Genomic DNA, 25357 nt, shown 5'->3' on the forward strand with positions numbered 1-25357 from the left:
CAAAGTCCCAAACCTGCCAAACCCCTCAGCACTCAAACTCCAAAGTGCCAATTTTGATTTAAGGCAAGAGTCCTCTTCACGGGAACATAAAGTGGAGAAAGAAAGAGAGAAAGAGAGAAAGAGAGAGGGCCATAAGATGACTGACCTTGACAAAGAGTGCTTTTATAGCTCCTCAAAAAGAGATACTGGGAAAGGAATCCGCCCCTCGCTAACACCACAAGTCCTGCAGTCTATCATCTACGTGATGAGATAAATCAGATTTTTTTTTTGTTTCTAAACTTGCTATAAATCCATTGCTTTGGATGGTTATAGTGAAGACAGAAATGCATTAAACTGAAATAAAAAAACTGTTTTTTTGACAAACGGATCTTCTTTGTTAACCCCTGAGTTACCAGTTTATCAGGTAAAGCTAAGTCAAATGCATTCTAATGCACCATTTAAAAGGTTTTAATGTTTGTCTGAGAGTTGTAGATTCAGCTCTGTGGTCATTTTGTATGCCGATGTTTAAATGTTTTGCAATATTATGAAAAGTAAGCTAATACATCATTTGGGGAGGTGGACAAATTGTTAGAAACACCTCGTTGTAGCTCCAGTAATAACTGGCAACTGTATGTATAAGAGTACATTTGATGGGTTACACTATCCATAATTTACTATCGTATCTTCAAAACCTGAATATTCAGTACATAATAAACCATCTATCAGCAGTTAGATTTCCCCCGTGATCCAATAGTTAATCAAATAAGATACTCTATCATCTTTTCTGTAACTTACAGAAACGTACAAAATTCTGTTTTATAGGCAGAGTTTAAAAAAAAGCTACTGTTTAGAGATCTAATCCCGAGCTTACAGCGATTCTACTTGTTGGTACTGTGTTTCTCTCCTCTTCTTTTTCTCTCAGCAATTGTGCTGTGGTGAGGAGCCCCATACTTAGACTCTTATTTAGTCTGATGGGGGACATAAGGAACAGAAAGACTGTACAGATGTGGTGTAGATTGGAGACAAGAGAAAGATAGAGCAACTGAGAAAAGATAATAGCCCCCATAGCTGAATATGTGCTACATTTTATCTCAAACACATTTAACATCAACACAAGTCCAAAACCAAGAGACAAATGTCCTAATCCAAGACCAGGAGCAGCCACTACGAGTGTTTTTCAAGTAGAACAACACGTGCCAAGCCAGTGTTTACATCCAGCCGGCTAGTAGCAGCGTGTACTGCACTCCTTCCCATAAAAAGACAGGACAGGCCTGTTAGTCTTGGCTTAGTGTGGCCTTCAAAGAGGACATTTATCACCGCATCTGGAGAGGGGCCTATCTGATAAAGCCGAGGAGCCGCAGCCGGGGACACCTCACAGTCCTACCCTGGCCCCACTGGAGCTTTTAATCCTGCTGCTTATTGTTTACCTGCATCCCTTTGATCGAGCCCTACAGGTGTTTCATCCTTGTACGCACTGTCCTCCCTACTATGTCCAGCTGTACACTGACTACAATTTCTACAAGGAGTGTACTGGTTCATAGTTGAGGATATGCGCTGAAGAGTCAGGAAGCATCTCATATTTACGATTCAGTCGATATATAAGACATAAACTAACTGTATGATGAATATGGATGTTCTTGGGACATTCAGTCAGGGTCATTCCCCAAGCCCACACTCTCGGTTCTTAAAGGAGAGTATATTTAAAAGTGCCTCAGAGTGGGGGCTTAGAGACCCTCAGGATTTTCTCCGTCTCTGTTTACCACACACAGACTGAGAGAGTGAAAGGGCAAAGCATATTAAGGAGGTACTGACCTCGCCCATCAGGTCAGTCCAAGTTCTTTAAAACCGCCGCCGCACACAATAGCCACCACCAGGCGACAATGGCTGGGTTCAGACAACAAGCAAATCAAGCGGGCTGCACATAAAAGATTTATTGCATCGCAGCACAAAGGCCGCCCACGGAGCTCCCCGCAAGGACGACTCTAAGGCCTTCAATCGCGGTGAACTCCACTCCGTCACCCCGCTTTTTCTCTTGAGGGCCTCTCCACCACCCAAAGGCCTCAAGCATAAAACATTCAAATGAAATTGGGGGGAACTTTCAAGCAGCCTCCAATGCCAAAAAAACAACCTCTCTAGTTCTTTTCATCACAACTGCAACCTGAAATGTAATTATTCCTTCCCCTCTGAGCTGCTGCCACAGGCCTGGGATTGAATGCTCCAGGAGAACAGGAGTGGAAACACCAGGCAGCGTTGGAGTGCATTTTTGCTTAATTAAGTTTTCAATGATGCTTCTTAAACCTTTTGGGTATCCTGCAAGCCAAAGATCGTGACTTGGTATAATTCCCCTTTTTAGGGCCGCGTTTATTGCCGCGGCTCAGAAAGTGAATGCAGGTTATCAGAAGGTACAATAAGTGCTTGTGGGTGAAAGTCAGACAGACAGTGGTTACAGGCAGTGTAGTTAGGCAGTCTGTAGTCTGTTACCTGAGGCAGCACAGGGCTCTGTGTTGTTGTCAGTGTGCGAGATGTTCTTCTTCCTCTCGCGCCGATATACAAGATGAGGTTTGTTGTGCTCCTCGTCGTATTCCTCCCCCGCAGCATTTAAAAGGGGTTCCAAGAAGTATTCGCCGTGTTTTGTCGTAAATGTTCCAACCTAGAGCAGAAAAAAAAGAGATGTCGTTGACGGTTTTGGTATAAAGCATGCACTTGCATGTGTGCATACTGCACTGTATGTGTGTAGGTTTCATTTAAAGATTATAGCATAGTTTCATTCAAAGAAGTTGCTGTTTAATTGCAGTCCTTCTGTGTTGCCCTTGGGTACCAGTGTGCACATTATGTACTCTTTTTTTTTTTGGTGCACAGGAAAGAACATGCTGACTCACAAAGGTCAGGGAATAACCAAGAGAACAACCAATCTTGAGACTTTTTAAACTTTTTACATGTTATCGATGCATATGTAAGTCATCTTGATTCAGTAAATCATTTGACACCTTAATGCAGAGGCTATTAAGAGCGCTTGTTTTGACTCTGAAAATGCATTTCCCCCTCACGGCCTGACACTGGGACGAGTGACATCATCATACATGGACAGAGCTGCTGACAGAGGAATGCTAATATTGATTTGGCAGCTCAGTCCCTCACAAAGCTTCTTAGCTCACTCAGCCATGAGGCACAATGGTGTTTGTATGGTAATTTCATGCGCACACTTAAACAGGATATTGGACACTGGAATGTTATCTTTACGGCAGCATTATTCCATAACCATCCCTCATGAGTGATGGACGTCTGACAATGGAAAACAAATCGGATATGGAAAAACATGTACAAACTGCATGTGTACCTTTCCGCGCTGCCTTTCAAAGGGTGAAGGATTAGCTGGCTTGCACGTATGCACCGGCTTCCTCAAAAGCGCTACAGGTCTTGAATGCAACATGTATTCACTGTAATAAGCTTGTGGAAACAAGACAGGATAGGAACAACCACCCTCACGCCAATGTGCTTTAACTTTCCTACAATATTAATATTTCTTCAGTTCCGACAGGCCAGTGTGGATGAATTAAACTGCTTCTGCAATTCATGAATGAAACAAAGTACTGACAGAATCCAGTTAGGGTGTGTTTTGTGAGGCGAGGTTCCATGGTTTTTCATTAAATGATGCAGAATGTTGCAGTTTACAACAACTACCATTTGCAGTGTTCTAAATGTAATGAGTGATTTAAACAGTGTTACATCTGGAAGCTGTTTTCCTGTATCTTGTAAATCGCTATCTATGGTGAGTTGACTTTAATTAGACCATTTGGGTTGAGCCCCCTCTAAAGTTCTCATGTGGCGTTAATGGAAGGCTGAACAGACAAATGCTCTGTTGAGTCAATGGAGGGGGCAGAGTTTCAGGGTTTCCCAGCATTAGCTCAGCAGCAAATCTGGCAAAAAAGTTTGGACGGACACAATGGCTGCTGTTCAGTAGCGGGTGCTGAACTGGACCTTACAACCGAGGGGACTCCTATTTGAAGTGAGGTCACCACCATGACACGGATAAAACGATGTTGGCACACATCTGTTTTTAACAAATCCCACAAAGACACTTTTAAAAGACAGTGGGTGCTGACTCACCCAAGTGGCACGTACAGTTGCAGTCAATCTCTTAAATTAAACAGGACATAAAGGTGTCATGAGCCCGGTCTTTACACAGAGGTGCATCGCTTGGTGTCGGAATGAAGATAGCCAAATTTCTCAGGACAGGGTGACTCACCACACACTTCTGTTATGTGAGTGGGCGAGCTCCTTCAGGGACATTTCCCACGGTGTGAGCAGTCCTTAAGATCCTCACAACCTTCATTGGCAGTTGTCTCCTCTTCACAGCATTTCTCTCCTTTTCTGCCCATCACAGCTCACTTTGAAAAGGCCAAAAACCCCTCAACCCCGCCCCCCCCTTCCCTGATTCCCCCCTGGGGACGGCTTTGAGCAACTCTGGACAAAAGGGGAACCTGCTTTTTCTAGAATGACCCCTTTGTTTTAGGGGCTTAATTATTCCTTAATGACCTCATCCCACCAAAATGTGCCTGGCCATTAAGCCCCAGTGATCAGATACGGACACATTTATGACCTGATAGCCTCTGGTGCTGTCTCCATTGTCCTGTCATTCTCAATGAGTGATGATGCGGATAAGCAACAAAGATTGCTTGAAAAAGGATGCAAACATGTTTGTATAAGCGAGTCATACATCAAAGTTGGGCAGAGGGGCAATTAAAGGCTTATTACCCTGATAATTCCAGCATACCTCATGCCTTAAATTGTTATATAAACATGAAAAAAAACACTTTATGTGGTTTGGTGCTGGTCTCTGTTCTCCAACGCCACACTGAATGGGAGTTAACCCCCACTAGCATGGATCAAAAAACTCTTTTGTCAAGTCCTAACAGGAGAACAATTACTGTACGCATTGTAAATGTACTAGATCAACATGCTATCCTGGTACTGTACACAGTGCACCTATCTAAAATAAGGATGATGTCACTGATAGGGTTTGTGATGGGGAGGGAGACTCCAGGGCTATGGTTCTCCTGTCTGCGTGGCTGAGTCCAGCCAAACACCCCCAACCACGCAGCGTCATCGCCAGGATCCGGCTGGCGCGACGGAGGTCAACCCCCTGCCCCCTGGACCAGTAACCTTATGTGACCCATGAAGTCATATCAGATTCTCTCACACAGGAGTCTGCAAACTAAATGACTTCAGGATCCTCAAATGGCATAATGGGGCTGTTAACTCATTATTACCCAATAACTCTATTACAGCCCACAGTCAGATCTAAAAGATATGATAAAGGGCAATCCGGAAAGCAAACAGCTGCTTCAGACTGGTTAATAATGACTGCAGTCTGGGGCCGCAAGTGATCTGATTTTTCCCATGAATCAATTACTTCTGTAGCTCTGAATAGTGAAACAAAACTATGAAAAAAAAATGTAATCACAAGTTCCCAGAAGCCTTCAGGTGACATCTTCAAATAGCTTGTTTTGTCGGACGGTCTCTAATACACAGATATTCAACTTCAGAGTCATTTAAAGCAGAGAAAAGCAGCAAGTCGGCACAGTTGAGAAGCCTGAACCAGCATATGTTTGGCATTTGGGACTAACAAATTACTTTGAAATTTCAGTTGATCAACTTATAATTAACTTACCACTAGTATAAGCATGTCTGCTGTTATAACTGTTATTATGTTTTTTTTTGAAAATTAAGAGGTTTCTTGTAGCAACAAAAAAGTGGTTGATAAAGTAAAAGTAAAGCCATGACACCCTTTTTGGTGCTCATATGTACATTCAACCCCTGTATACATGTCTCAGTGCAGGTCACACAGCGGGGTCAGTCACAGAGCAGCAACCACTGCTGGAGCTCATCAGGGACTTTTTTTTTTTTTTTTTTTTTTTTTAAGTGTTTCATGCTCAAGGGCACTTCAATAGAGTGTATGCTTTTAGTCACATCAACCCCCAGTCTCCAACCACAATACACCCACCCTGACAGAAACACTGTGCCCGAGCAGCATCTCCCCTACAGGCGCAAAAGAAACCGAGCTGCGCGCTCCCCTCATCGGTCACATTTGTCCAGTAACACTTGCTCTGGTTACACTCCCCACACACACTTCACTATTTTTTATATGCAACTTTTTTTTGTTGAAGCTAGTGAAGAGTTAATACTCACAAGGCCAGTGCACAGGCTGAACACGGCCGGGTACTCGCTCTTGGCGTTGACTTGTCCGCGGAAGAAGCAGTGGCGCATATCGCCCTGGTCCTGGAACCGGGGCTCCGTGGCGTCGCTCTGCTCCGCTCCCAGGTGTGTCACCGCGTAAGACGGCGCGATGAACCCGGAGTCCGCGGTCAGGTTGAGATGGAACCGGTCCCCGAACGCGTCGATCCTGTAGTGAACCCGTAAACCCGACAGGGCATCGTTTAAACTCCTCCGTCTCCTTCTGTAGTGCAGTGTGTGTGGGAAGGACTCCCCGAAGTCGTTCAGGCGCACCGGGGTGATGATTTCATACGATGACAGCTGTTTGATGAAGCTTTCTGCAACAACAACAACAACAACAACAACAACAACAAACAAACAAAAGCAATGAGAGAAAGCAGAGAGGCATCAATGTAACGCACGCTGACAGCCCCATTGCATTGCACCATGCATCATTCTCCTAAATCACAGCAAAAACACTAACCTTGTTTCGGATGCAATCGGTGTTGCAAAGTGTCCCGGACAAGCGCTGACAGATGACACATTAGTCCAACCAGCCAGATTGCAAACTGCATGATTTCCTCCGTGAAGATGATCTCCCCCACATCCACCCCCCACCCACCCCCACCCCACCACCAACACCACCACCACCACCACCACCACCGGCTGTCTTCTCCAAAAGGCAAAGTTACCCTCTTTCTGTCTCTCCAAGAGCGGCTCTCCCCCCTTCTCTCTCTCCCCCTCTCCTTTCTCTCTCCCTCTCCCCTCTCTCCCCCGGCTTGTCAGCAACAGGTCTTGGGATCCGCGGAGGGTCTCTGCAGCGCAAGTCTTGCAAAGTGCACCGGCCTCATCGCATTGCTAAACATGCATCCACTAAACACCCCCCCCCCCCTGTGTAAAAACGCAAAACACTATTTATGACACATTTATCTCCTCCTCCTCCTCCTCCTCCTCCTCCCCGCCTGCACCTGACGGAGATAACCAAAAAAAAAAAAAAATGTGCTGCCTAATGTAAAAACGCAGTCTATACTGCAAGGAGGGATCTGTGCCAAGTACGCTTTCCCTTAGCCATCCCTTGAACACCCCGTGCACCCTAAGCACTCTCAAACCGCGAAGCAACGCCCCTACAGGCTGCAGAGCCAATGGTGAGTGCGCCTCGACCACCACACATGGGGCAGGACGAGTGCTGCAGTGTTAGGGGGAAAAAAAGGAAAAGAAAAAAACTCTGGAAATAAAATGAACCAGTCATCATGTGAACATTAAATCATCTTGAATTCTGGGTTTTGGATTTATACTTAATCGTCATTATTGCTGTTACAAACTACCCAAGCACAGAGGTTGTATTAAACACTACTGCAATTTCATTTTATTTCATAATCTCTGATGATAAAATGAATAATATTGCTATATTTAGCTAATAGTATAAAGACTTGTGAAGTGTCTGAGGTGTCTGAGTAAAAAGTGAGTACATTTTTTTTATATATATATACAATAGACTTTATCACTAAAGAGATATTTTGCCGCTTATCATTGATAATATCTGTAAGAGATAAATGGCAACAAGAAAGTTACAAGAAACTTCAGCAGATCTTTTAAGTCAGACCTACTGATATTAGTGTCAGCCTCAAACATCAAATATTAGTCGTGCTATAATAGATTGCATATAATAACCCCTTTATTTATTTATTTTTTTCTTGAGACTGGCACTTTTATCATAATCAGCTTTTGTTTAAAATGCCGGAGAAGTGTTTATTCAAGCTGATGATCATTTTGTCGATGGGCAGGATAGATAAATGTGTCCACCCAATAGGTGGACGAATATAAATACATACAAACACCCTTCAGATCAGCGTATTGGTCGAGTCACTGTCTTTTTGTTGCCGCTGTTTATGTATCAAGAGGGGTAGACACATAAAGTAAAAATGCTTCATAAGGGAAATATTAACTTGAGGGTTGATTAATTGAATTGCACAAGTGAACCTATTAAACTGGTAAGTGTTTAGCGGTATTTTGCGTACTTATCTCTAGTGTTATAATTGTCTCAATAAAGGCTACACCAATATGAGTTAATAATTGTACCATATGCATATTTTGCTTCAGCAATATCACGAGTGCAAGACTGTTATCGTGTTAATATAATGCATACTGACCAGAGTCAATTTATCCAATTGAGTTTTGAGTTTGAGTTTTAACTGTGTTGTACATTAATGTATTGTTTTGTCTTTTATAAATATATTCATATTAATATGTAGTTATAACTCGTGGGAAATTGTGAGGCAAAAGCACAAAATAATCAGCACAGGGCATTATGAGCCATTCTTCACTGTCATCTATTGGAGGAAGCTAGACTTCCTTTGGCCATGGTGTGGTCAGCTTCTCGTTAATCATTTGGGCACGTAAAGTCTTCCACAAAGTTGATGGACGTATGAAAGGGGTCTTGTTTTCCACATCCTTTGAAGACTAATGTCACAGCATTGTGGGTAATTAGACTCGGTGGGCTCACCGGAAACACTTTTGGATCCTGGAAGCTCTCTCTTTGACACAAAACATCTAGTCCCCAAGTCATGGCTATTAGTTTAAAAAAAGTCTCTCTCTCTCTCTCTCTCTCTCTCTCTCTCTCGCTCGCCTCCCTCTACTTCCTTTCTTTCTCACTCTCTCTCTCTGAACTTAGTGCTTTCATGGACACATTTCAGCTAAAATCACAGTGTGGTCAGTGGTAGCCCAAACACTGGTTTCCCACATCAATTTTATTTAGTTTTTGCTGAATATTAGACACAACCCTGTCATTACTGCCCACATGCTGGAGTTGCAGCTACAATATAAAAGACAGACTCAAAATTTAATTTAGGTTTTGTCTCTCTAAATATTGTCCAAATTGATCACATGGGTTCATTCTTATGTAGAGAGATAAATGCAGCTCAGAATTTCCTCGTCATGATCTATCCAGGTTTCTGTCTAAATGTGTCAACATCTCCTATAATAAACCCTTAATAAGTGAGCTCGCACTGCCAGACATCTGGAAACTGTGTGATTCTTTATTGCTTGTAAAACAACAAGAATCACACGTTCCGCTTTCTTCTAGTCTAAAACTTTCATTAAAAATGGACTGAGTCGATTCAAATGCTCAGTGTTCAAGTTGCATCTGGATTTCAGAGCTCCTGATATGAAGTTACTAATCTCTCCACTGTAACTCCTCCGATGCCTCCATGATGGGGTATTAATTCGGCCTCCAAGCCTCCTCAAAGGCTATTCCTTCCACTAAACCACTGTCACTGTTCTTTCACCATCAAGAGCAAAGTGACAATGTGCAAAAATAATTGAATTTGACAAACATAAACCAGTTGTGATTACCAATATTACAATATTATAGATAGATTATAGATATATCTATCTATATCTATAATCTATATGTTTTCAACCCTTATTTAAGAAGGATATTGGAGCCAAAGAACTCTGATAAGCTTATAGCTAACCTCTTTGTGGGTGAAAATAATGATACGCCCCAGATGTGCAGCTTTCTCAGACTGTAACAAACACTGCGGGGAAGTTGCCTATTGGATCTTGTACTTCATGGCACACAGGTGCCGAGGCCTCTAGCTATCACTTTTAATTCATTTTCACCCAGCCAGCCACTAACTGGCTTCTATCACCGACGGCACATTGTAAAGTTAACCATATGACTGCTCTTGATAGCTGATTTAGGGTTAGTGTAGCTACCCGCATACTCATTAATTCTCCACAGATGCAAAAGTTATTGGATAAAACATCCCCAATTTCTGCCAGATGTACAGTCGGGTCTCTGCGCATGAGTCACTTTCTGCTTCAGGCTGTTGTACATCGTGGATCCACTAAGTGTTGTAAAGAGCACTAATATTGATGAGTCCCTATTTAGCCAGTGATGCTTTCATTGCTTACATGTCCAGCAGGAAGTGATGCCCTCAGTAGCCTTTAATTGAGCGCATATTGAGGCAATTGCTTCACATATAAATTACATTGTCTCAGTAAAAAAGTGCTGATCAGGGGCTGGTTGGTTTTCACATTTTAAACATCCCTCAAGTGACTCAAATCTGCAATGTTTAGGAGAAAAGGGAAGTTGAGGTTTAGCGAAAGGAGAACAAGCAATTGATGTATCACAAAGAGGCATTATGGCGATGATACTAGCACTTCTTGTTTTGCTTATAATGTCTTGAAGTCCGTTCTACCTGGGTGCACATTGTTTTTAGACTGACTACTGGCTGAAGCACAGAGCTGTACTTGAAGAAAACTCCAGCTGTGTGGCATGTGAAAGATGTGACCAAGGGTTTGTCTCCTTATGGGAGCAAAGCATTGTGGTAAAACACCACGTATCCAATAAAAATCATGTATCAAGTATGGCTCATTATTTAATGGCGTTTAGTGGTTATGATCCTGACCACAAAACACATGTTAATACTTTATTATGATTATGCACCACATGGCTCATTTCCTTGCGTTTTGTCTTTGTATGCAGTTATAAAGCAGTTCATTTTTCTTTAATTTCCACCCTAACATTCATTGTAAGATCTTTCTGTGCCTGATCAGTTATTTACTTATGACACTTATTTATACCATAATTACAATACAGTGATGTTACCCCATTTTTGGCTATCAATTACCCTTCTTTGCTTTTTTTTTTTAACTCAGGAGGATCAGTAGGAAGTTAACTTGACAAAGGATTAAAATAGGTGGCTGACCCATATGAACACAGTTTTACCACAGCATAATGTCATTACACTAACTAATATCACATTACACTGAATCAACAGTAGGAGAATAAAGACCAGAGGCTCCTGCTGGATAAGTTTAGACCTCTCCAAGAATCACTGTACAAAGCACCGCTTAGGTATTCCTACTGTACACTCTAACTGAAGCTCGTCCACTGACATGTCAGGTGATTTATTATCTAGGCTCCAACCCCCCCGTCCCCTTTTTCTACTTTACCCCAAACTTGAGCAAAGCGCAGGCCTGAGAGCACAAACAGCTCCAGAGCCACTCTCCCTCTCATGGTTCACTGGGTTTGACCTTCCCAGTCATAACAGCGATCTATACCTCCTGATACACTCCAGGGCCGTGCCTTTACCAGCCACTCTTCTTTGCACGTTGGCTTTTCTCTGCTGCATATCTGCACGTGCAAGAGGTCTCCTCTGCCGAGATCGCATACGGATAACGATTCCTCACAGGAGGGGTAACCGAAAACTGCACTACATCACAGCACAGTGTTGTAGTCGTGTTTGACAACAAGTTCTTCATGACAATCCACAGAGCTCGGGGAAATACTCTACAGCAGTGCATAGTAGGTATTGTGTTGCAGCAAGATGAATACTTGTATTGAACTCTTCCTGTTGTTGTATAACCTGCATGGTGCAATGACTTTGAATATTCTGAGGATAAATAAAAATTAAAAAAATCAGTGGGGTGTATAAAGCAGGTTACTGTGTCACTGAAGGAGTTACCATAACATACCGGCCTCACCACCCCCTTTTCTATGCTATCTCTGCTCCCAACCTCCCCCTTCGCTGACCGTTCAGGTGGTTCTCATGGTGCAGTGATCAAGGAGCTCGGCCACCTGAGACTTGTGTTGGCTTGCACCGCAGATTAAGCCCCCCCCCCAAATAGGCTTCCGCCCCCCGTTGCCGCAACGAGGCTTCATAAGCCGCTGAATTCCTAGTGCCCTTTAAACACAGTGGTCTGTCAACCTCTTTCCTGCTCCCATTGAGTGAGGCATTGTCTGTTTTAGCCCCGCAGACAGCTGTAAAACAATGTCAAAGCAGCGCTCTCTCACCGCTGTGCCGAGTACTGTCTCATTGATGATTCATCATATTATGGCAAAATAACAAAAAAGGTTGACACAAAACAAAAAGATTCCTGTTTGCCGAAAGAATCAAAACAATGAGGCTATTAATTTTACATGGTGATGACTGTAGTAAAGACAGTTGTGTAAATAAATGATGTGATCTTGTATTTTGACATCCTCTTTTCATGGCCGGGGTTAGTGTTTATTATTGTACTCCAGAGGTCATTACATCACAAGCAAATGCCCGCTGAGTGACCTAAGAAGGAAGGCTTGTACAAGACAATTATCAGTTCCACTTTACTACATGACAAAAAAACTTCTAAAACTTCTAAAACTAAATGATAATGAAAGCATCACTAAGTTCCTAAATAGTTCTTGAGGACTGTATAGTAGATAATATTAAGCTACGTGAGAACAAACGTTGAAACTGTTATATCTGTCAATCCTAATGACTTATATATCTATCTATTTTTTTCCTATCAGAATTCCATGACCTGAACATCATACACAGGTCTGACATTTTAAGGCCTTTTAAAGTTGTCATGGCTGGCATGCCTGCAAATAGTTGCTAATTTAATCACCCAGTATAGATGCGTAGCAACATTACCATTTATTTTGGGTCCTGTTTCTGGACACCTGACAAGCTTTTTTAGTCACCAACTTTTGGGAAATACATCTTGGTCTTTTTTGTTTGCCCGATACTCTGCCATGTTCACCACCTCGTTGATCATTTTCCTGGCTAGAAAGTACAATATTCACTCTTTTTAGCTCTGTTTTGGTCTCCACCTACCCCTGAATGCTCACTAGATAGGCGCTAACTTTGTCTTTTTGTTGTTTAGTGATGAGCAGTTTAAAGATGCTTTACAGCTGCTTATATGTTGAAAACAGCTGCCTGTTTCAAGTTGAAAGATGCTGTAAAACTCCATAGAGCTTATGGTTACTGAAAAGTCAAGTGATAATTATTTGTACGTAGGCACAAAGCCACAAAATGGTATTGTAATTGTAAGGCAACCATGAAGAAATTAAGGATATAATTGCTTTAGACATTATACCCCACTTGCGTCACTTAGCAGCTATTTCAGAGTTAATCAGGCATGACCAATATAAACTATTCTGATATCTAGAAACAAATTAGATAGGGTTTTACTTACTTTATGTCTTGGAGAAGTTTGTTCTTAATCATCTGTATGTTGTCCCTATAATAAGGTTTCTCAGGAACTACTTGCAAGTGATTCATTAGTTATCAGTTTGTTCACGTTGGTAGCTTCTCAACATGCTGTGTACCATATTGTTCATTTTTACCCGGTCATTATTGTTTATATCAGTGAAACACTATCTACCATTATGAAAATAATGTCTCACAACCACAACTAACTTCCCTTTTGCTCTCTGTTCTGTATCTTTTACCAGTCCAGATTTTCACCATATGTCAGCCCTATCCACAGTAACTTACTGTCAACAGTTATCCAGCAGTAGGTGTATTTCATATCATGGTAAAATGACCATAAAACTAGTTATAGTAGTTTTTATTTATATTTAGCTTTTCGAATTCTTAAAAAAAAAAAAAAGAAAGTGGTGCTTGGTTGCTGCTACTGTGTGTATTTGGGTTAGGGGAAAGACGTAAAAGGGGAAAGGTCTGGTGTCATATAAACCAAATTTAATTTGTCACATGATTGTATCAATTACTCTAAAATGGGGAGACAAATAACACATTCAAGCAACGTGAGCTCATGTTTTTAAATTGACTTTAAAAAGATCACCAGGACGGGTAAGGGGAGGAGTCACAAACTGTAATAAGACATCACACTCATAAATGCAGTGGGGACGATGATCTAAACAGAAGCTATGTGAGCGTTTCACAGACAGGATGCAATCTCTGTGTATGCTACACAAGTCTCATGACTTCTCTCTGAGTGATTGGGTTTCACAGAGAAATGCATTGCCTTTCTGCAGTTGTCTGCAGGCAACCTTGCATCTATCCCCATGATAGAAATAGTGGGTGCTGATTTCTTCTTACATTTTCTCACATTCCTCACCAGCAAGTGTTTTCAGCATGGAATTCCTAACTTAAAGCATACATATAGACACCTACATATCAGATGCAAAGGAATCAGCTGTTCAGTTAAATTGGTCAAGTTGACAAGAGGAAACAACTTCTTGCCACTTGATATGTTGAACGCCACACAATCACCTGCTTTCCTCATGTTTTACTCAGAGCAGGACCAGAAGGCAAAACGCTGACCATTTCACTCTGCAGGGCTCTGCATTTTCCCCTGTCGCATAGTGGACTAATCTGGCAGTGATAAGTGGCACAGACCCACGCCAGAGACAGCTGCCTAGTATTTGGGATATTAACAGCTGTGTGCTTTAAGCGGGCAGTGACTCATGTGATTTGATGACAGTCCAGTAGGGGGTCCTTGGATCTTTCTGCCGGTCCACTTATAGTTTAGTATACACATACGGTTCTGGAGATGGAGTCATGCATGTGAGGTCATACGTAAAGAAAACCCTGGTGTGAGCTCTTTTTTTAAGTTTGCTTTAATAAAAAAGATTTTGGTTTCTGCCAGTGTCAGGCTTTACTTGTTAAACCATCATATGTGATTACTATTTATTTCTATACATGCTGACTTCAGGTGTGTCATGACAATGTGGAGGATTTGTTGTCAAACGGGAATTTTGACAGCGCAGTGTTGAGTAACAAAGGAAATGAAATGAGAAATGTACTTTTGTGTTTCATTAGTATTGTGATTTATTTTGTTTTAATAGCTTCTTTTCAACAGTTCTAGAAACTTGAATGTATTTGTTTTAACTTTATAGGTTAATGTAACTTTGACTACAGTCAATGTAGATTCAATATGTATTATGATGGACTACACAACTCAAGGAAAAAAAAGAGTCTTCTGTAGGTTTTCAACAAAAAACACACAAAAAAACATACAATGATTTGCTGTCTTTCCTAGAGTTTGGAATTTGGTTCTGTACAAGAATAGAGAATTCGCCAGAAGGTGATTAGCCTAGCTTAGCATAATAACTGGAAGCAGGGGGAAGCAGCTAGCCTGGGTCTGTCACTTAAATACATTTTAACTTGTTTGTTTAATCTGTACTCAAAGACAGATGTAAAAATGAAGATTTGTAGTTTTAAGAGAGTGACCGTGTGTAACCATTTCTTTATGAACATAATATCCATCCACTCAGCACTTCTGTGCGCTCACTTTGCCCAGCTGTTGTTGGCAAAGACAAAGTTACAGCACATAACTGCCTTGAAATGATGTCGGTAAACTACTGTTTGTGTTTGGATTAAACAAACTAGATACCGCATGTTATTTAACGAGTTTAGCGCTAGTAAGTGGTAAAATGTTTTTTTTGAGAATAAAGCTAGCCATGTCTCGTTGTACTTCTAATACACACAGACATGAGAGTGGTATTGCTCTTCTCTTCTAACTCTTGGAGAGTCATTAAATACAGTAACTGTCTTTCCCAAAATATATCTCTCCTTTGCCTTGCCCTTTTTTTATCCCTCAGTTTTTTGTCTCCCAGACTCTCCCATACATACAGACATCAACAAACATGCAAGTTCCTTCTCTCACCACACCAACCAACCTCTCTTTTCAATCAGTATGCATGGGTCAGGGTTAACAGGTGATGTTTAGATATATCAGAGCTCAGGGAGAGATTAGTTTACAACACTAGCTTCTAACTTGATGGCTTCCCGCCTCGAGATGACATCTATTCTGTTTATACACACTAAACACACACACTTAAATGTCCTGTTCCCTCAGTACTCTCATGAGGGTTGGCATCAACTATGGTAAGGATCGGTTTTCAAACCAGCACTTGAACATCAAGTGACTTTTTTTATGCACACCCTTTATGCATATAATCAAGCTTTGCATTCACCTACCAGTGCTCAGACATATTATATGTTATTCAATAATTGATATCCACCTATTTGAAAGGAAGACGAGCAATCATAGGATCATTTGAATCCCCAAAGGCCACAGGCTGGACAACTGCGGTACTATTTGTGACCAGCAACCAAAAATAACACACACCATGGTCACATGGGGTGCGAAAAGATAACACCGCCCAATGAAAGTTTGGCGGGAGAGTCCACTTCCATCATGGATGCCCAGAAAAAGACAAGCTGGACTGGAGGAAAAATCTGTGATTGCTTTCTGGGTTACTGGATCTTAACGCTTCTCATCGCGTTACAAATAAACTAGCTCAGACTACTTTTCAGGACACAAATTAAGTCAAAGTCCTCCAGTACAATGAATTTTAAATGGTGATTCTGTATTCAAAAGTCAGTTCACTCTAGGTCTGGTTACCCTTTCTCTGTATGATTGTTACATTATAAAACCTAGTCTTTTTACATTCTGTAAAAGCATACAAAACAGATACTCACAGAAAATGTGTGAAATACACCCTTTTCTCTCAACCACATTACCCTCAAAAATGAGGATGTATAATTCCCACAATGTCATCATTATGCACAAGATCTTTACTGAACGATTGGCAAGAAAATGAATAAATGCAGTGGTTCTTGCGAATGACCACTTCCTAGTACACCATTAAAAATAGCAGAAGTACATGTGACCTGTGCGGAGATGCAAAAGCTTCAGCTGTTTGATGGTTTGTGTATTTGTGAATTTGACTTCAGACTGCAGAAAACAAAAAGGAAGTTATCATCAGTGCTAAAACAAAACAAAAAAGTATCTTAGATCTAACACGACACTGATCACACTGCGGACTGCGGGGTGAGTTCATAAATTGTACACTAATACTAAGACTTTACTTAATAGTTGATATGTATGTTAAAAAAATACAACAGTGCTGTGTAAAAATAGAATATACTTAGTGGAGAAATATACAAGTTTTAATATAAAATGTAATATTTGTAATTTATTAATCAGCTTTTAATTTGCCTCCCAGTTCCTCCAGAACACAAGGATGACTTTGATCTACTCAGTGATTCTCTGCCTCTTTTTTAAGGCCGGGAGCTGCCAGGATCCGTGTGTCAAAGGTATGATGAATAGTTTTTTTCGAATACAGTAAATTTATATACATTCCGCGTCGAACAATTAAGGAAATTGTTTTAATTGTTGCAATTTTGCTTTCTTTGGCAGAAACTCTGAATGAAAAAGAGTTTTCAATCGATGTGATCTCATACATTCAAGATCCAAATGGCCACATTGGGATCTCATATGTATTAACTTTTCCAACAAACAAAGTTACAATCCCCTATTGGAAGATTTGGTTCAAAGGAGATCCACAAAATACAGTAGATAGAAAATATGTTAACAATACAGAATTTGGGACAATAGACAATTTCGAGATAAATTGTCTACCACCTGGAGAGCATGACTATGGCCTCAAACTGGAATGGGGATGTAATCAGACGTATATTCTTCCAAAGAGGATACAGATCTCAGGTTTGGGTGAGTAATACATCTCTTGCTTATTAAAAGGTAATTGATTTGTATTACTAGTAATAAAATATATTCATGGCAAATAAAAATAATAATAAAAACAGCAAAAAGAATAGTTCAACATTTCATCAAATATGTAGTTACAGCATTGTTACTACTCCCCTAAGACTACGCATTTTTTTACATTTTGTCTGTCCATGGACTAAACAATTAATTACAGTGTGTTCATTTGTTAACTGTAGAAACATTTCTTTCATTTGAATGGAGTCAGCCGGTTAACCCCTGCTTGATTTAAGCTCCGACATGCGAGTGGTATTGATCCTCTCATCTCACACTTGGAACGAAAGCAATTAAATACATTTTACTAACATTTTGAACTATTTCTTAAAACCTCCACTGCATTCTCAAAGGCTGAGCTAATTGACAGGAAAGTAGCTTGCAACAGGTGACAATGTTATAATTGTATTTATTTTCAGAATCACCCAAAAGACCACCTTTTCGGGCTAAACCCATGAGGGAGGGACGATCTTACACACTGTCATGTCCGGCTGAAGAAATCTGCAATGAAAGTCCAAATGTCCACTGGGAATGGACAAAAGCTGATGGACAGTCTACGGTGCATTTTGGTTATAGTTCGGTGTGTATAGAGGATTATTGCCTGGATTATAATCTTAATCATTTAGAACTCATTCCTATCGCCGATGACCACAACACCAACATCACATGTGTGGTAGATTATGGTCACAGTGTTGCCAGGACAACTGACACCTTGACCGTGGAATGTAAGTAGGCTGCAGCATTTGTTTGACTAAATATTCATTTGACATGCTTCTTACCCATACTGTCTCTATACTGCTCATAAAATTGCACTAGTATTATCTCAATTGTGTTTCTTTCTTACTTTCAGTTACTCCTAAGATCCAAAATGGTTCCCGGTGCATGGTTGAAGGAAAGCTTGTGGTCTGTTTGTGCATCAGTCGGGGAATCCAATGCCACTAATCAACTGGCCTTGGGCCTCCCTCACTAACTTCTCAGTCACCAGCTTTAGTAGCATCCAGACAGTTCACAGCACCATCACTATGCTGGCTGCTGACTATAGCAACACCACATGCATCAGCAGCAATGAACTGGGCCAGGTCGAGATTGAACTTCCGCTCCTGAACTACACTGAGAACTGTGAGTAGTCCTTCTTATCTGCTCAATGCATGGTACAAAGTGCTCTCTGTTTGAATGGCCATTATGCAAGACTTATCCAATACAGTTCATCGTTTAAAAGATTCATATCAGAATATCTTACTTTTTCCATTGTGAATTTAAGTTAATGCTGTTTTTAAATATTAAAATAACCATTATGCAGCAAAAATCAAGGAGTGTTAAACCCTCAGCTAAGTTTTTTTGAAATGATATACATTAAGTATTGCGTTGATCTATATTCATACTTTTTTAATTGACTACTGGGAGAAAATTGACTATCAGTCAGAATGGTAGACAAAGGATTAAGAGAGATTTCCTTGACAACACTGAATGTTGACACGCTGCTGACCTGCTGTTGAAAGCTGCAATCCTGTTAGATTCTATTGGTTAAAAAAACATTTTAATGAAGTGCAAACTATGATTTCTTTAGATTGGTTGGGTACGAATCCCAAGTCTGATGAAGCCCTTCCCTGGATAATTGCTGGTGTGTCTTTAATTCTGAACCTGGTCCTCCTCACCACCCTGATCATCTGCATTTACAAACGGTAAGAATATGAAATGATGCTAAATGCAAATCCTAATACTGATGTGAAAAAATCAAACCATTACGTTTTTTACAATCTTTTCTTTTATATTTTCAGGGGTAAGAGTCAACAGAGGGTACCTAGTGTTGAAATGGACACGTATGCTTCCCTGAATCAAGCAGATGTTGGGCAAGACTATAGTGTTATTTTACCACGCACCAGGGGTGTGTCCAAGTAGTGTTCTGGGGAGGTACGCACCACTCAAGAAATCAAAATGTCCACCGCATTATCTATTTAGCTTTTATATTTAAACGCAGGAATGTAAGAAACTGTTACATACTGTAATGTTAGTAATTAAAGTAGATGAGTAGTGAATATTCTAATGTACTTATGTGTGCGTGCGCATACTTCATGCTAACCCTGCATAAATCAGGCCCCTGATGGGCCACCCAAGTCAAAACTTGTTGGGACCCACATTTTTAAGTCCTTGAGTTATGTATTGTTTTCTGTATTTTAAGAGTACATTATTTTAACATTGACTAGATACTGGGCAATCAAGTCTGCAAGGTGGAATTCATGTTCCACTTTAATATTTCCTATAATATCATATATCACAATATCATGTCAATCAATACCAATATCATCAGTGATATTGGTGAGAAGAGGAGCCTGCAAAGAGTTGGGGATATTAAAAAACAAAACCGGACCCAGCCACAACCTGATGCTGTCTGGAAAGAGATACAGAAGTATCAGCTGCCGAACCACCAGATTATAAACAGCTTCTTTCCTCTGGCTGTGAGACTCCTTAACTCATCCTCCACCCTCCAAATATAATATTGTTTTATTATGTCTTTGTTTGATTTCTTTTCTATCTAGCAAATTGTGCAACCCTGTCCTACAATGACAAATAAAAAAAAACATGTAACCTTGTGACCTCTGTTCTATTAAAAAAAAAAAGACTCTTCTAAAAAGTGTTTAGATGTGTGAAATTGTGTAACAGCGAATAACTTCCTCTCACCAACAATGTGCACAAGTGGATCTTCCTCCAGTGACAAGATTTCTAGCATAAGAAATGGATAGATGATCAAAGGCTGCTGTACCTATCAGGATCATGATGATTTGAGGCCACCAGTTACACATGGAACATGGCAGATCATTGGTAGGCTTTAACATTTTCTGTTTAGTCTGTGTAAAGCAGGGCTCATCCTTGTACACACCCACTGAACTCACTGCTATTCTATGCTCTCATAAAAACCTTTTTGCCTCATTTCACTCCTTTATAGCAGGATTAGGGCCTTGTAGCACAAAGATGTTGTGCGCACACACATCACATGCACACATCACATGCACACACACAGTATTTTTTTTGTCTCTCTTGGTGAAGACCAAAATATGTATCTTAGAATCAGATCCTGTTTCTTTAACTCGAAGCGTTGAAGCAATAGTTCAACATTTTGAGAAGCAACGTGTTGGATGACAAGATAGATATCACACTCATGTCTCTGCGATAAATTTACACAAACAACACCACACTGTGCTGAGTCTCTGCTGGAACAGACTCTTTGAGAGTGTGGTTTCAGTGTGCCAAGGTGTCCCCTGATGAAGTCCTGGTACTCCCAGACTCAGAAGACCCAGGGAACTTTCAGCCACAGATAACCCGACCTCAGAGATACAAGGACATCTAAAATTAGTGTTCTCAGAACGTTCCTTGATAAGGAAGTTTGAGCTTTCACACTGCACACTAGTACTCTCTTTGTTCAAGTCCCACTGCTACTGTGTGAGTAAAGTGTCCGGTGAAATCCAGTGAATGAAAAGAGAGCCATTTTGTGTCTATGAGTGTCTGTGATGTGTGTGTTTATAGTGTTTTAATGTCACCAAGGTTTGTGCACTTAAGTAAGTGCGGAACCATAGTGCATAATTCAAACATTAACTCACACACACAATTCAAACTGTGCACTGCATAGCACACACACATTTGAAAACATCACTCACACTGGCATACAAATGAAAAAAATCATGCACAAAACAAAGAAAATCACTACAACATGATAAATATAAAAAGATTCACACCAAGGTTTTTTGAAAATATGCATTATAATCAAGATTTTTTTTGTTTGTCAAGCAGTTTGAAGCGAAATGTGGTGAAATGGTGAAAACATTACAGGGGGAAGTAGAACATTAAGAGAAGATAGAGATAATATTCAGGAACTGAAAAGCACTACGAGCCCTGCAAGTAGTCACTAGATCACAAAATTTCTTTTTGAAATGTGAATGCAATCATCAGAAGTAAAAAGCTAACTTTGAGCTATGAACGAACAACGTCATGGTTGCATTAGCGTGAGTATACAAGAGGCTGCGAAGGCTGATTAATGGGTGTGATGGTATCTACTGATGTGTTTTATGTCATAGGACAAAACTCTAAAAATCTCTTTAGCTTGGTATCCACACTTCTTATTTCAAACCAAACAACAAAAACCCATTGACTTCAAGATGAGTGAACCAAAAGTGCAGAAATGCTAACTCATCTGGTGTTGTTACAGTATTAGACAACCTCAAGGATTTTAACAACAATGTAAATCAGGTTTCTACATTTGAATCAGAGGTTTAAAGCCTGTTGAGGTCTATTCTGCTTTTTTGTTTCCTATCTTCAATACCAAGACTACTTGCTGCCAACAGGAAATGGGTGCATCGCTTGACAATCGTCTGTCAACTTTTTACCCTTATCTTGAGATATATGTAGACAACCAGTCTCCGTAGCTTATTTAATCATGTTATCTGCATGTGTTTGTCCGTGTCCGTATGTGATTTATATCCGGTGCAGCAAAGTCAAATCTGACGCCAGGTTATTGTTTAAGGCTAGTATCTTAAGCACAACTTCAAAAGATCTGGCATCCACAAATCTAATCTTGGTTAAACATAACCAGGATGAAGACCTCAATACTCTACGCATTCACTTGGAGTTACAATTGTATCAAGAAGTCCGGTGATTTGATAACAGATATGATTTTGCAAAATAAAAACAAACAGATATGAATGAGAAACTTATGAAATTGCACAAGAGAGAGTGGACGCAAAGTTTGGTAATCAGAACCATTTGTCCCTTTCCAGTTCACAAGCACTTAATCCAAAACAGGCACTGGGAATTGAATATTTTAAAAGGAATACATTTTATGATAATCCATCACTCATAACAACCTCCAGTACTGTTCCGCAGTGTGCATGAGCTATGACCTTCAGCAGGTTCATGACATCAGAGACTCGCAAGAAAAGGTTCAGCGCCTCCTCCACACCACCTCCACTGTCCAACCCAAAAAAAAGGGGGGGGGGGGGGGGTGGGCGGGGGTGGAGAGTCATCGGCCTGTTTCAAATCCAAAACTGCGTAAATCCTGTGGCATGAGTCTATGAAGCAGTCCTGGTGAAGGAGGATAGTGTTTGGGGGATTAGTCCCAGTCCAGGTGGTCTTCATTTAACCCCCTACCCCCATGAGGGGGCTGTGAGCTGCTGTAAGAGCTCAGCACATGGTCATCACAGCTTCCACCTGGTTTTGATCTCCCATCCATCCAACTGGACTTATATATATACGTTTCAGAGGTATCCACCTGAGCGCTGCAGCTCGTGACAGTTGGATCTTTATTAGGTGTGATAGGGTCCACGATGGACAGTATGTCTCTTCATGTTGCCTCTGTTTGGCAGCTGTGGTATCGGATTATTAATGCAAAATTAGATTGATTGATGTAGAAAAGCAAAGCTGACATGGGGTAAATAGATAGTACTGTTACTTGGCATGTAAACGGACATGATTGTGTCTTTTGTTGGAGGCTAATGCATCTCTTGTGCTTATTAGAACAAGAGTGTTCCGTAGAAGAAAAAAACTAAGACTTAATAGAAATCAAGTAAAGGTCCAGGAAGGAAAAGATTGAACATGAACAAACAATCGTGATGACAGCGACAATAATGATGAACAGAAAAACTGAACAACAGGACAAAGTCAGGTCAAAGTTATCCGAACATGTCCTCCACTATACATCTTCCCCAGCTCCTTAAATGGGCGTTCCAGGTATTGTCCCTCTGCTAGTTAGAGTTTGAAGTTGTGTAAACAGGACTAAATGGCAGGGAAGCTGCTGAAGATCTGAGAGAAACTCTGATCAAAGGCACCTTTACATGCAGCCGGTCTCAGCACTGTGCATTTGTGTGTGTGTGTGTGTGTGTGTGTGTGTGTGTGTGTGTGTGTGTGTGTGTGTGTGTGTGTGTGTGTGTGTGTGTGTGTGTGTGTCCCAATGAGATGACAGACATAGATCCCTCTGGTGTGGTTCCTTCAGAGGCCCTGTTGTATTTCGACAGCCTCTGTTTGCACAACATAAGCCAAGGAAAGCGCGCTCACCTGCACCGAAGCTCACACGTCACCTCACATGGACTCCTCCCGCCGGACTGAGGCCACCATACGTGCTCGAAAATAAGTGTAAAGAAAAAAAGCAGATCTAATGCTGACATTTTAAAGGAACACTGGAAACACATCAATGGAGACGGTGAATGAACAAATTACTCTGCTTCAGCTAACTGAACAAGTGGCATGTGAGTGATGGACATATTCCCAGGTAAAAGCTTTGGGAGTTAAAGACACCTTTATCCTTGACACCTCTTGAGCAAACAAAGAAAGGGAGAGAGAAGAAAGAGGAAGGGTGAGAGAGAGAGAAAAGCTGAGGGGGTTGAGTTCAAGACAGCTTCCCTGCTCAGCAAGAGCTGCCTTTGAAAATCCCTTTAACAAAAAGAAATGGGGCAAAGTAAATGTCTGTCCAGGAAGTCCAAACTCTGGAGCGGTTTTGCCGATTATTGTTCGAGGTGACATTGCATGAGAGCTCTTTTGGCTGGGCTGCTTCCATGCAGTCCAATCCCGAGGTAAAGGGACCACCCATTAGCCTTGCCTGAAGAAATGCCCATTCAGTCTATTCACAGACCTGCCTGTCTCTCTGGGCTTGCTCCTGGCCAGGGATTGTGGCTTGGGAGTGGGGGGGAGTGGCAGGGTTCCTAAAAGCGGAGATCTAGGGAATGAAGTCTGGTTGCCGTGGGCTGCCGAACGGGCTGGACCAAGCCAGAGCCAAGGGGGGTTCTCCTGCTGCGGAAGAGGAGGGCTTTGATTCGCCACTCAGCTCCACGGCCGTGTCCCAGAACAATCGACAGCTAGAACCCCGGGGGCTGGGCTTGGTGAGAGGAAAGGTTAGCAGTAGGGTGGCCGCACGTTGTGCTTGGCGGTGACAGTGACATTGACAATGATGGGGGGACAATGTGGCGGCAAGCAGCTGTGTGGGAGGTGACACTGGGGTGAAGAGAGAGGTTGAGTCTCAAGGGGCTCTGCTAACAGACTTCTTGGACTGAAGTGTTGGAGTGAAAGGGGCAGGCTTCATTTTTGTCCAGCCTTCACTTCAGTTAAGAACTGGGTAAGCGTAGAAAGTGTGTATTGAAATTTGCATTTGTTGGCTTTGGAATCAAGTGTGTGAGTGCAGGAATCACAAAGCCAGGCTGTTTTTCTGATGCAAAACATGAAGTTGTTTATGTCCACTCTTCTTTGGTATTAGACAATCAGAAGGGAATGTTTGTGTCTCACTCATTGTCCGTCATATAAGTGCTGTGGGGTTGGAGGGCAGCCTTGGCAGAGCCCTCGTGGCTCCAGCAGATGGGATCGGGGCCCGTCTGAATTCAGCCTCACGTGTCTGCTTCATATTACGGCTCCCAGCATCTGACAATGTGGCTCACATTATGGTAAACTGCACAGCATTGCGGTGAGATCGGAAATTGATTCAGATAGTGTGCATTGAAGGGAATTACCTAATTACTTGGCAATTCATCAGTTGCCGCAACCTCCCCGAGAGCGACTCACAAATAGACCCCCCGACTGTACATTTTATTGGGTGTCCAAGAAATTGAATTTCCGTTGACAGATTAGAGAGCTTTGTGAGGTTTTCCTGCGTTTCAATAGCTGGCATGGGGCCGAATTACCTTCTAGGTTTGTGTTACAACCAATGCAGCTGAGAGTGTTTTAGTCCGAAACGTCCGTCAAACTGAACTCACTGTGGTGATCAATGCGGCACCGGGAACAGGTCCCAAGGTAGGAAAGCAATTTGCAGCATATTAAGTCACGCAGCAGTATGGATTTATACTGACTTCCACCTGCAACAACTGTCCTGTTCGAAAAAAATCTTGGATACAGG

General features: G+C 41.4%; 1 protein-coding gene and 1 long non-coding RNA gene across 2 annotated transcripts in view; one reads left to right on the forward strand and one right to left on the reverse strand.

The window, feature by feature from the left end:
* Positions 1 to 6770, reverse strand: part of LOC129107839 (A disintegrin and metalloproteinase with thrombospondin motifs 20) — a 76519-nt gene extending 69749 nt beyond the window's left edge. The window contains exons 1-3 of the mRNA XM_054619421.1: positions 6677 to 6770; positions 6169 to 6530; positions 2461 to 2629 (exon numbers count right to left, since the gene is read on the reverse strand). Of these exons, the coding sequence (XP_054475396.1) occupies positions 2461 to 2629; positions 6169 to 6530; positions 6677 to 6767 (622 nt within the window). The 5' untranslated portion in view covers positions 6768 to 6770. The remainder of the gene's footprint in view (positions 1 to 2460; positions 2630 to 6168; positions 6531 to 6676) is intronic.
* An 11190-nt stretch (positions 6771 to 17960) lies between these two features.
* Positions 17961 to 20022, forward strand: LOC129108858 (uncharacterized). Its single transcript, XR_008531934.1, has 4 exons — positions 17961 to 18215; positions 18341 to 18609; positions 19058 to 19172; positions 19269 to 20022. It is a non-coding gene; the product is annotated as an uncharacterized LOC129108858 (long non-coding RNA).
* The last annotated feature ends 5335 nt before the right edge of the window (positions 20023 to 25357 follow it).

The sequence above is a fragment of the Anoplopoma fimbria genome, chromosome 19 (genome assembly GCF_027596085.1).
Source record: "Anoplopoma fimbria isolate UVic2021 breed Golden Eagle Sablefish chromosome 19, Afim_UVic_2022, whole genome shotgun sequence".
NCBI lineage: Eukaryota > Metazoa > Chordata > Actinopteri > Perciformes > Anoplopomatidae > Anoplopoma > Anoplopoma fimbria.